The sequence below is a fragment of the Dendropsophus ebraccatus genome, chromosome 1 (genome assembly GCF_027789765.1).
Source record: "Dendropsophus ebraccatus isolate aDenEbr1 chromosome 1, aDenEbr1.pat, whole genome shotgun sequence".
Classification (NCBI taxonomy): Eukaryota; Metazoa; Chordata; class Amphibia; order Anura; family Hylidae; genus Dendropsophus; species Dendropsophus ebraccatus.
In genome coordinates, this window is record NC_091454.1 from 212,573,174 (window position 1) to 212,586,107 (window position 12,934).

Consider the following 12,934-nt stretch of genomic DNA (forward strand, 5'->3'; position numbering starts at 1 on the left):
GTGAGATAAAGGGGATCAGAGCTTCTGGTTTAGGGACTGTTGGGGTCTTGGCTGCTAGAAATGTCAAATGGAATAAAAGCTTTTACTTTGAAGTTTCCCTGTCACTTAAAGGGGTTGTCCATGTTTAAAACAAAACATGGTCACTTTTTTTTCCCACAAACACAACCATCTGTCAAGTTTGTAGTGGTATTGCAGCTCAGTTCCATTGAAGTTAATGGAGTTGAGTTGTATTACCACTCACAGCCTGAGGGCAGGGTTCCAATTTTGCAAGAAATTTGCTGTTTTTGTTTTGAATCCTGGATAATCCCTTGTCATACTCTGTAGCAATGTTGTGGCCTCAGCTTCTCTCCCTGGTGCACTGTAACTTCCATCTTCATAGATTTACAAAGTACACCCCTGATCTAGTGAGAAGGAATCCCTGCGGTATATAATATAGGAACTACAGCACTGAGGGCCTCTGCATATAAACTTTCCATTCACTGGCAGCTAGCAGGGTTATTAAAAATGGGAATTGTATCCCTTATCTGAAATGATCCTGTAAGTGCTGTCTCTGTATTTTGGTAAATGTGTGCCCCTTTAGGTCAGTTATCCCCTTCCATCAATCATATGGCATTACAAGGGAGTTATTTCTCAAGTCTGCACGATACTGATCGGACAGCAGATGTTTGGTAACTGCTTTACTACCTTACTAATAGACATGGGTATAGTTCTGTTCAGATGTGCCTCTTATTAAAGGGAAACTACTTTAATAAACTTGTTTTCAAATTAACAGGTGTCAGAAATTTTATATACATTTGTGAATTACTTCTAGTTAAAAATCTCCAGTCTTCCAGTACTTATCAACTGCTGTATGTCTTGTAGGAAGTGGTGTTAGAAACTGTTCAGAGCAGGAGAGGTTTTCTGGATAGTTCCTGACACATACAGGGGTGGAAGCAGAAGTGCTGTGTCAGTCTGCAGGACATACAGCAGCTGATAAGTACTGGAAGACTTGAGATTTTTAAATAGAAGTCATTTACAAATCTGTATAACATCCTGACACTAATTGTTTTGAATCCCCCCTCCGGAGAATCCTTTTAAGTACAGCTACATCACAACCAATCTAGCTGCATTTCCTGCTCTGTATTTTTTCTAATTTTTTTAAAGGGAGTAATTTTTTTTTTTTTTTTTTTTTGAGTGGCAGTAATAAGGGGTACTAGGGCCTCTGCTGCAACCAATGGCTATGTTTGGGTACTGCTAGGCTGCTGCAACGCTTATCCTAGCACTTAAATAAAGCAAGGTCTTTCCCACTAACCTTAAAGGAATTGTCCAGGTTTAGGGCTGTATTGCACAGCCCAATTAACACAGTAAAGAGTGTGGTAATCTTAGATTGGCTCTTACTTAGGGTGCCTTTACACAGAGAGATTTGACAGATTTTTTTAAACCAAAGCCAGGAACAGTCTATAAACAGAGAACAGGTCATAAGAGAGACTCAGATTTCTCCTCTTTTCATATCTATTCCTGGCTTTGGCTTTAATAATCTGTCAGATTAATCTATGTGTAACGCTATCCTTACTGAGCCTATTCCACAGCTTGATAAACACGCAGCCAAGGCAGTGTGTGTGTATATATATAAATATATATATATATAGTTACTGATGTCTGTGCAGCCTGTTTCACAAAGTAATAAACATATTTAGTGGTCTACTATAGCAGCTGTTAAAGCTCTGTGCAGTGACAGGCTGCTTAACCAATCACTGGCCAAAATGGGACAGTACCCTGGTCACTGATTGGCCTGTCATTGCAGAGATGGCTTTAGGGGTGGCTGTGGTGAGTGGGACACAGGCTGGAGGATATCAAGAAGCCTGGACAGGTAAGTATGTTTGTTATTTAACATAACACGTCATGAACTATGCTCAACTTAAAGTCACAAAGGGCAGAAAGAAGCAGATCTGCAGAGGGAATGTCCATAGTGGAATACCATAAAAAGACCACGACCATGGTCACTATTAGGGCTTATCTACCCTAAGGGACTGTTTCCACTACAGAATCCCTGCCCGGTATCGCCTTTAATGGGAGGATATGTCAATTCTTTGAACGGAGTCGCACGAGGCCTCCCATTTGGAGGGGATTCTGTAATGAACAGGTCCTTAGGGTGGATAAACCTTGTCATTCTAACCTGAGGGTGTGAGGTTACCAGGTTCGACCTCATTCACACTGCTTAACAGACCAGTCTTATAAGCTATATTAAGTATCTTAGGGCTCTATGACACAGTTAGTTAGGATGATCAGAGCATCTATGGGGATAGGATGTGTGAATGAGGCTTAACAGCTGTTATTGTAAGGGTTAATCTATAAAATGTACATAAGAAAGGTGCTTTATTAAGAGAACAAATAATTCTACATTAGTCAATAAAAATAGAGAAGTGATGATACCTCCCCAATCCTCCTGGGGATAATAGAGATCATCTGTGTGACCTTACAACAGGCCAGGCTTGCTCAGTCCATAGGCGGCTCATATCTTATGGGTGGTGATGTGGGCCTTTGGAGTTGTAGGGATGGGAGCTGGGGCTAAAGGTTCTCCTTCTACTCTCCGGAAGAAATACTCCTGCATGAGGAAAGAAGCCATCTGTTACTACTACACGTCTTACATAAAGGAGACCAGCCGTATCACATGTGCAGGGTCAGACAGAAGAGCGGTCACTGTAATCATTGCTAACATAGGAGATTAAAACCCACATCTTCACTTCTGTGGAAAACTCATATAACATGTAAAAAATTTTATATATATATATATATATATATATATATATATATATATATATATATATATATATATATATAATGTGTGTGTGTGTTAACCATGTCCGTGCAGCCCTTGCTTTGGTGTAAAATCATTAAGCAATTACTTACCTGTCCAGGCTCCCCAGCCTTGTCTGTGGGATTCCCCAGTCTCCGTCGCTCTCACTTCTGGTCCCATCTCTCAAGTGACTGGCCACGGTATTGTCTCGTCTCAGCCAGTCATTGGCTGAGCGGCCTGTCACTTAAGAGACGGAAACAGAAGTGAGAGCTGCAGCGGCGGTGACTGGGGAATCCCACAGCCAAGGCTGGACAGGTAAGTAAGAGCTTTATTATTTTATCCACACAATCATCAGCCGTCGGCTATACTACCTATTAACTTTCGCAATGCGCTGTTAGCGGACGAATTTTACATTTGCCAAAAGACAATGATAACTCTTTTGCTGATTGGCAGGGACCCAGAGAAGCAAGCAGAAGCGCGGCGGTGGAACATGGACAGGTAAGCATGGTGCAGGAGCTAAGTAGTTAATTTTTATAAGTCTATGGCACAATACATTCGTGCAGCAGAAAGAAAGTCAGCTGCAACAATGCAGAGCCACAGCTATGATACCGAGTATAACAGCAATTACATGTGAACGTACCCTTAGGCCATGTTCACACAATGATTTTCAACGGCCATTATTTTGATACTCAAAATCTGCAGAATTTAGGCTTTACAGCTGTGTAAAGAAGTCCTCATACAGAAAGGGAGTGACAGTATCACTTTAAAATAACGGCCGCCAATAAATGTCCTGAATCTTAGTTTGACAGCAGCTGGGAACAACGGCCGCTCTACACATTGTGTGGTCTAAAGGCAGTTCTTTCAATAGAAGTAATTGAAGACTGAAAATAACGGCCAGTATTTCACTATAAAAAGACAGTGGGAAAGATTTATCAAACATGGTGTAAAGTGAAACTGTCTCAGTTGCCCCTAGAAACCAATCAGATTCCATCTTTCATTTACCAAAGAGTGTGAGGAATGAAAGGTGGAATCTGATTGGTTGCTAGGGGCGACTGAGCCAGTTTCACTTTACACCATGTTTGATAAATCTCTCCCACTGTGTAAAAAAAATGGCCTTAAAGGTGTTATCCAGCTCTACTAAAACATGGCCACTTTTTCCCCTCTCTTGTCTCCAGTTTAAAGGGGTTATCCAGCGCTACAAAAACATGGCCACTTTCCCCCTACTGTTGTCTCCAGTTTGGGTGGGGTTTTGAAACTCAGTTCCATTGAAGTAAATGGAGCTTAAAGGACAAGTGCCATGAAAAACTTTTTCCCAGTAATTGAAGCACATTACAATCACCTATCTGCCTCCCTTCCCTGTCTTTTCCCCCCTCCACCCCCCACCTGGAAGTGTCCTGACTCACACAGCCCTGATTACTGTCATCACAGTCACCAAGCTCTTCTCTCAGCTCCTTCTCCTGTTACAGCAGCCCCTCCCCTCCCCTGCCTTGTCAGGTGACAGGCTTGCTCAGCTCCCATTGGCTGAACAACTGCAAGCCATTACTTGTCACATCTCACTTGCTTATCTTCCCTCCGACTGACTCCAGCACATAGGCAGCTCCCTCATACCCTCTCTCCTGCTGCCATGGACTCAGTGAAGGAGTCATGTCACTATAGAAGAGAAGCTGAGCAAGCAGAGTCACCTGACAAGGAGTGGAGGGGGAGGCTGGTGTAACAGGAGCTAGAGCAGCCCTCCTGCTGATGGCTCATCCTCACAAGAAGGAGCTGCCTGGTGAAGGTGACGACAGTAATCAGGTCTGTGTGAGTCAGGACACTTCCTGGAGGGGAGAAAAGACAGGGAAGGGAGGCAGATAGGTGATTGAAGCACATTACAGAGTTATATAACTTTGTAATGTGCTTCAATTACTGGGAAAAAGTTTTTCATGGCACTTGTCTCCAGTTCAGGTGCAGTTTGCAATTAAAGGACAACAGTAGGGGGAGAATTGGCCATGTTTTTGTAGCGCTGGATAACCCCTTTAACTGCAAACCACACCCGAACTGGGGACAAGAGAGGGGGAAAAGTAGCCATGTTTTTGTAGCGCTGGATAACCCCTTTAAAGTGTATTCATTACCTTTCCAGAGCAAAAAATCAGTAAAGACATGGGGGAAATAAGCTGGAAGTCAGGTTTTTCCACATTCTGAATGCATCTTGTGACTGGGCCGCCCTCACCTGAATGTATATGAGACCTGTGCAGGAGCCATATAACCTCATGGATGAGACTAGTTCCATCCTTGTTTTACAGGATGTGACCTGGTCCCGTGTACTGAATGGCTCCACCGTGTGACCATCTAGCTTCATCTCTACATACCTTGCAGCCCACAGCCAGGAGCACGTGCAGCAGCACTATACTGGCTAGCATGCCAATAGCCACCATTTTATTATCTCTACGAACGTGAGGCCAGAAAGCGAGGACAAGAACAAAGCCCGAGAGACACATGGCCACCAGGAGGATGATCCAGCGAAATATTTCATAAGGAAGAACACACAGAACCTGACAAGAGAAATACAAGATATATAATGTACATCTGTAACAAGTGTCTCCATGGTAACAGACTACGTCTCAATGCTGTGTAGTCTGACTCTGTAGTCACGAGTTATCACTCCATTTCTTCCTAAGCTACAGAGTGTATACTTAAGGCTATGTACGCTTTTGCAACTAATGTGATGGGACATGACCTAATGTTCTAATTCCGTCTTATGCTATACAAAGACTTAATACAGCAATGTGTGGGGTCATAGTACCTACAAATTTAAAGGGGTTGTCCAGCAAAAATCTTTTTCTTTCAAATCAACTGGTGCCAGAAAGTTATATAGATTTGTAATTTACTAATATTTAAAAGTCTCAAGTCTTCCCATACTTATCAGCTGCTGTATGTCCTGTAGAAAGTGTTGTTTTATTTACATTCAGACACAGTGCTCTCTGCTGCTACCTCTGGTCGAGACAGGAACTGTCCAGAGGAGGAGAGGTTTTCTTTTTTTTTTTTAAGATATTTTATTAAAGGTTTTTTTTTTGTTATAACTGTACAAGCATTAATTCGGTACTTTAAGAATAGTGTACATCTAATCAAGAAAAATTACATGGCGATTGTAACATAAGAAGACAAGTGATGACATAGTAAGAAGAAAAGAGCATGTCACGTCACACAATATTTTCGTACATAAAAAAAAAAACTTGTACAGGGGGAGGGGGGGATAAAAGAACTATATGAAAATCCTTAGTAGAAAGGATAAATAACACATTTTATAAATGACAAACAGAACAGGTAATGGAAAGGAATACAGAACAGATCAGTATATATTAGCGATACATTTCGTGAATATCAGTGTAATATTTTATTATATATTGGGGCAATATATGGATAAAGTCGGGAAATGGAGATCAGTATGATTAAGGTAACTTTGAGAGTATAGATTCTCGGTAAGAGATCCAAGGCAACCAAATATTCATGAATTTGTATCGGGTGTTGGATTCCCAATGAGATAATTCTTCTAGTCGGAACATTTGGTCGACCTTTAAGAGCCATGTGTTTAGGGAAGGCACTTCCGTAGAAATCCACATAGTAGGAACTAATAGACGGGCAGCTGACAGAAGGTGTCTAAAAAGTAACATTTGGGCGCCTTTCAAGTTTGGTGGGAATATAAGGAGTAGGGCCCAGTCTGGGGAGATTGTTATTTTGGTTTTGCATATAAGATTGCATTTATCAAAGATAGTGTTCCACCATTTGTATATTATTGGACAAGTCCACCATATGTGTAAGAAGGAGCCATGGGCTGATTTGCAGCGCCAACAAGTTGAATCTTTCTGTGAGTTATAATGAGCAGACACTTCTGGTGTAATATACCATCTGGATATAATTTTATATCCGTTTTCTTACGCATCTGGAGGACTTGTAGGGTGCTAGGAATACTGACTGAATTTCATCTTTAGTGAAGGTTTTATTCAGATCTTTCTCCCAAAGCTGTATGAGGAGAGGTTTTCTATGGGGACTTGCTGCTGCTTTGGACAGTTCCTGTCTTGGCCAGAGGTGGCAGCAGAGAGCACTGAATGTAAATAATGTTATCTTATTTATATCTTTTATCCCTACCAACAGTGCCTGTTAATGCTGGAGCAACCCGGCCCAATCTGTGGACACTTGTACATTATACAGAACAGATTTTCCAGCTGTAGCAATGTATCATATCTAACACAGCTACAATAGGGACTGGGCATGCAGCATGTGCCTATGTGTCGTTGGAGTCTGTGCACTCTCTGTATGTTTCTAGGTCTTTTTGTTGCCTGTGAAGGCTCAGGCCCCAGACACACTTCTTGCACTGAGGTGAATACATTTAGAACACAACTTTACAAAATATTATCGTAGGCAATATATCCAAATCTCTTGTCTGAAAGAGGTTATCCAGCTGCTTCCTTTCTAAAACAGTGCTACCCCTGCTCTCAGGTTATGTGTGGTATTACACTCCAGCTTCATTCACTCAAATGGAAATTAACTGCAATACCACACCCAAACTGAGGACAAGAGTGGCGCTCTGTCTGAAAGAAATACTGATCCTGTATGAACCTGTCATCTATAGCCCTCTTTGTATTTGGAGTGAACCGTGAAGTTTCCTCCTGCCTAGTATACATATAATCTGCCTGTATGTGGGATGTAGCTATAGACAGCAGAGCAGGCAGTACTCACCGTGGATGGGATGTATGCAGACAGGGAATATCCATAGACGCACACTGTCTCCATAAAACTGTAGGTGCCCACCACAGAGTTCACCCCTTTTCTCCACTGCAGAAAACCCCAGAGAGCCAAAGGCACCAGCCAGGCATAGCTGTATATGATGATGCCAGCGACTGTGACTGCAGAGGAGAAGGGAAGAGATCATAGGATCATCAGGACCCTAGCTGTGACGCCCCCCCATCTATCAAACACTGAATGGCACCCACCTTTGTGGAACTGCGGGCTGTAGTTGTAGTCTGTCCGGCCGTGCATCTGAATGAACGTGGCTAGGTTCCCCACCACTGTGACGGTGATCACCAGCGTGGCACAAATCCAGAAGGGCCCTGAGGGAAGAGGATGGGTGGGTCACACGAGGCAGAGGCCACATACTTATTACATTAAGACCATCCTGCCTGGCCAGCTCTCCAGGCCCAGAGGTGCTGCACTACACCTTTAAAGGGGAACTCCAGATAAGAAAAACTTGTTTTCTATTAAAAAGTACATTAACCTCTTAAGGACATATGACATACCCGTACGTCATATGTCCTCATTAGCACTTCAAAGCGGGGCCGCGCGGTCTGATCGCCGTGCCCGCTAATTAGCTAATCGGAGGCAGCTGTCAAAGTTGACAGCTGCCTCCGATTACCGGAGGCAACCCTTCCCTGGCATCTGTCTGATGCCGGCCGGGGACTCGTCCAAGATGGCGCCGTCCCCGGCTCGGCACTTGTTTGTTTCCGGCTGCAGCAGCCGAAAGCAAACGAGTGCCTATCTCATTGATTTTTTTTCTGGTTTCGTACTGTTCCAAATGCAAAAATTCAGTCTGTCATTGCAAAGTACAATTAGTGACGCAAAAAATAAGGGCTCATATGGGTTTCTAGGTGGAAAAATGCAAGTGCTATGGCCTTTTAAACACAAGGAGGAAAAATCGAAAACGCAAAAATGAAAATGGGCCCCGTCCTTAAGGGGTTAAAAGTTATGTGTCTATACAATGTATTACCGTATCTGTACACTTCTGCCACACTGGTAGCTGATAGAAATCCAGGAAGTGAAGAAAAATGACATCTGTGCAAATCCACATTGTCTCCTGCTCCCACTGCTCTCCCCACCTTAGGGTCCTATTCCACGGGCCAAGGAGGGCCCGATCAACGATGTAAACGAGCGGCAATCTGCTAGATCGCCACTCGTTTACTGAGCCTATTCCACGGCCCGATGATCGTTGAGCGAGGGCTGCAGGGACATAGTTACCGATGTCCTTGCAGCATCATACATTACCTTCTTCTCTGCGTTGTCTTCATCCCCGGGTCCCACGCGCTCTATCTTCAGAATGGCCGGTCAGCTGACAGGCCACACTCAGCCAATCACAGGCCGCGGCGGTCCCGGCTGTGATTGGCTGAGCGCTCCGTCAGCTGACTGGCCATTCTGAAGATAGAGAGCGCGGGACCCGGGGATGAAGACAGAGCGGAGAAGCCCTGACAGGTAATGTATGCTGCTGCTGCTTGTCAAATCGTCGGTCGCCCGCCACGCATCGCTATTCAACCGTAGCCATGCGCGGTGGGGGAATGATGATTTTAGTTCTGGCCCTAAATGAACGATCAGCCGATGACATGATCATCGGCTGATCGTTCTATTTCACCGAACGATAATCGGCCGAATCAGGCCAAATGTGGCCATATTCCAATATCAGCGTTACAGGTAGAGAATACAGCGTGCTGTGTGGTGTTACAGGTAGAGAATATAGCGTGCTGTGTGGTGTTACAGGTAGAGAATACAGTGCTGTGTGGTGTTACAGGTAGAGAATACAGCGTGCTGTGTGGTGTTACAGGTAGAGAATACAGCGTGCTGTGTGGTGTTACAGGTAGAGAATACAGCATGCTGTGTGGTGTTACAGGTAGAGAATACAGCGTGCTGTGTGGTGTTACAGGTAGAGAATACAGTGTGCTGTGTAGGTGTTACAGGTAGAGAATACAGCGTGCTGTGTGGTGTTACAGGTAGAGAATACAGCGTGCTGTGTAGGTGTTACAGGTAGAGAATACAGTGTGCTGTGCGGTGTTACAGGTAGAGAATACAGTGTGCTGTGCGGTGTTACAGGTAGAGAATACAGCGCTGTGTGGTGTTACAGGAAGAGAATACAGCGCGCTGTGCGGGTGGGACCACAATGAAATCATTACTGCAAATAATTCAGTAACACAATAAAACTGCAATGTGTGAACACAGCCTAGATGTTCTGCAGTAGATTTGGGTGGGGAATGTGCCGAGTTGGGGACTGTGATGAACAACTAAGGGAAACCATTGCATTCTGGAACCTGTAGTACTGTGTACAACTGATAAACCAGGAAGTGCAGAAAGACAAAACAGAACCTCCCCCCAAAATGGATTTTTGGTAGTTTCAAAACTGGGATAGACAGGTAAGTAATGCTTTATGCTTCTGCAGAAGTTTCATTTTTTTTACCTCTACCTGGAGTTCCCCTTTGAAGTGTCACTGTTGTGAAATTTTTTTTTTGCAGAAATCAATAGTCCAGGCGATTTTAAGAAACTTTGTAATTGGGTTTATTAGCCACTTTGAAGCTCTCCCCCGTCTTCATTGTTCTCCTATGGAGAGAGCTAAATAAAAGACCAAAACAGGACAACAAAGAGTTAATCTACAAATACCTCACCCTCTATCTCCTCTGACAGTCACCACTGACCTCTCTGAGCTCTGATTACAGCTGTCACCCAGCTCCGTGCCTGTAATCCTCTGTTATCTGCTTTCTGCTGTGGCTAACTCCCTCCTCCCCCCTCCCCTCTCTATAGAACAGACTGGGTATGTCGAATGCATCAAGTCACAATTTCCAGATTTTTTGCAGTGAATGGAAAAGAGGAGGAAGAGGGGGGGGGGGGGGACCTGGGAAATGGCTTTTTAAATGCAGATAATGGCAGATTTGGCTAATAAACCCAAATACAAAGTTTCTTAAAATCACCTGGACTATTGATTTCTGCAAAAAATAAAAATACAACAGTGACTCTTTAAGGATTAAAAAAGCATGGCAGCTTTCTGTCAAAAACAGAGCCACACCTGTCCTCAGTTTGAGTGTGGGGTTTGCAGCTCAGTTTCATAGAAGTGAATGGAGCAGAGTTATAATACTACACACAGCCTGAGGACAGGGGAGGAGCTGTTTTTAAGAAAGTAGCCATGTTTTCCTACTCCTGGATAACCCCCTTTAACATAACATGACCTCTATCTGAGCGTTTCTTCCTTATAGGGGAACATTTTGTCATCAGGGACATCTTGTCATCTTACCGTAAAGATCTGGATTGTTTCGGAGGTGATGTCTGACAAAGTTTTTCCCGGGCATGGGTATGAAGGAGGCTCTGATCCTGTCCAGCACCTGATGAAAATGACACAGAGCTTAGTCTCGATGTGAACGGCTCCATACTCCATACACATCCATTGTACTGTTATACTAAATCACATGATCAGTCATTGTGTAAGTGTTCAGACCTCCATCGATCACTACATCCAGTCAGACTGACTGCAGGTGATAAATTCTATAACAATCTATGGAGCCCATCTACTGCAGCAGAACAGAGAGAGAAGCGCTCAGACAAGTGCTTCTCCTGGCTCCTTCTAGTGCAGGGCCGGCGCCAGCACAAAGCTTACCTGGGCAAGTGCCGGGGCCCACAGCATCTCTAGGGGCCCAGAGAGGGAGAAGGGCCCGGTTTTCTGATGTTCAGCCCGCTCACTGTAGTGCAGGGTGAGAACTGAACATCAGAAGACACAGAAGACTGAGCAGGACCTGCACACAGAGAGAAAAGGGATAATGACCTGATCACATGACCTAAAGGTCCTCAATCTTACTGTGTGGAGAGCAGCCCGACAAAGAGGAAGAGGGAGAAGACTGAGCTGTAATTGCTGTGCGTCAGTGTCTGAGTTTGTCAGTCGGTCAGTCAGTGTCTATGTCAATAATGTATGTTTGTACATGTTAGTGGTGTCTCACGTTATTGTCCATAGTGTGTAAATGAAGGGCCCACTGAGGCTCTGTCGCCCAAGGGGCCGCAAAAACCTGGAGCCGGCCCTGTTCTAGTGATCAGTGAAGGTCTGACATCAGCATAGTGGTGATCTAGGTCTTCTCTCCATGACGGTCTATACAGATCACTAGTAATAGTTACAGCGATCAGTGATCTGTATATGATGACAGCAGGGAACACATAGAGAACGTGGTAACACCATATCTAGGATAGGCAGAACATGTAGGGGCTCACCTGGGCAGTGTCCACGTCAAACAGGTCCTGGTAGTACTGGAAGGTCCAGAAGCCGGAGGTTTTCTTCTGAGGAGCAAGGAGCTGAGGGCAGAGAATAAGCAGACATTAACATTAGGTGTATATGGTGCAATCACTACACCAGGGGGCAGGAATATAGGGGGCGCCATACCTCAGTCTGGTCCGTCTCACCCTCCTCGCCCTCGCTGTCACCTCCCATCTGTAGTGTAGCATGCTGGGGTTGGCTCTCCTCGCTGGCGCTCCTGGTGGTGGCATTAGGCGTTGCAGCTAGAAGGTCCGCAGCCTCATCAAACTCTGTATAGAGAGGGACAACAGTCTCAGACCATCTCATCTATTGTTCTCTGTTATCAACCACCCCATGCTGACGGCAATTGTCCATGTGATGACTAAATGTGGATACGTGATCACTTTACCATCTCGGAGGCTCTGCGGATTCTGGGAATGAAGGGGCCCCTATCTCTTAGGATATGTAGGGGCCCCTATGATCATAAAGCAATGGCGTATCTTGCTGGGATAGAATACGGCTTCTTATGTCCACCATGCCCGTATACACATCTGCCAGTGTATCAGGAAATCGCAGCTCATAGTCCTTGTGTACAAGGGAGGGGACAACTTTAACTGCAGCACCCATAGGCTACACCTTGGACAGGAGGGGTTCACATACTTATGCAATGGCCAGAACATGACCCAAGTGTCACAACTTATAATACCGAGCTGCATCTGTGTACTACAACTGCTAGGTCACTACAGCCAGTATACGAGGACATTTACATATATACATCACCTGTCACATGACATTTACATATATATACTACACCTGCTACGTCATCACTACAGCCAGCATACGAGGACATTTACATATATACATCACCTGTCCCAAATACAGTGCAGGAATTACCTTGAAATTGTAGCTGATCGGCGGACGCCATGTTCTCGCAGCGACATGCCCCGGATCACGTGACTCCCGGACAGCTGACAACTCCAGCACCGCCAGCACCGAGAGGCCGCGTCACCACTCTCCGGACTGTACCAACTGCTGGCCAACACGGGGGGGGGGTGGAGGTTTACTGCCATTGTGGAAATACCCGACACCTAGCGGTAATTAGAAGCATCACATTTAATAGATGTCTTTCTATTCAGAATTTTTTGCGGGGTTAT

At 44.7% G+C, this 12,934-nt stretch overlaps 2 protein-coding genes across 4 annotated transcripts in view; one reads left to right on the plus strand and one right to left on the minus strand.

Moving 5' to 3' along the window:
• Nucleotides 1-5,571, plus strand: part of CARM1 (coactivator associated arginine methyltransferase 1) — a 22,452-nt gene extending 16,881 nt beyond the window's left edge. For 2 of the 3 annotated variants that reach the window (XM_069946785.1, XM_069946799.1), the window contains exon 15: nt 5,059-5,571. In XM_069946785.1, coding sequence (XP_069802886.1) covers nt 5,059-5,108 — 50 coding nt within the window. In that variant the 3' untranslated portion in view covers nt 5,109-5,571. Of the gene's footprint in view, nt 1-3,229; nt 3,275-5,058 lie in introns of all 3 variants that reach the window. The other variant, XM_069946793.1, reaches the window with a different exon arrangement.
• Nucleotides 2,339-12,813, minus strand: YIPF2 (Yip1 domain family member 2). Its single transcript, XM_069946833.1, has 8 exons — nt 12,675-12,813; nt 11,928-12,070; nt 11,759-11,839; nt 10,797-10,884; nt 7,747-7,863; nt 7,493-7,659; nt 5,125-5,307; nt 2,339-2,584 (listed from the first exon to the last, which is right to left on the minus strand). Exons 1-8 carry the CDS (start codon nt 12,703-12,705, stop codon nt 2,492-2,494), a joined length of 903 nt encoding a protein of 300 aa, XP_069802934.1. The 5' UTR covers nt 12,706-12,813; the 3' UTR covers nt 2,339-2,491.
• Between the last annotated feature and the right edge of the window lie 121 nt (nt 12,814-12,934).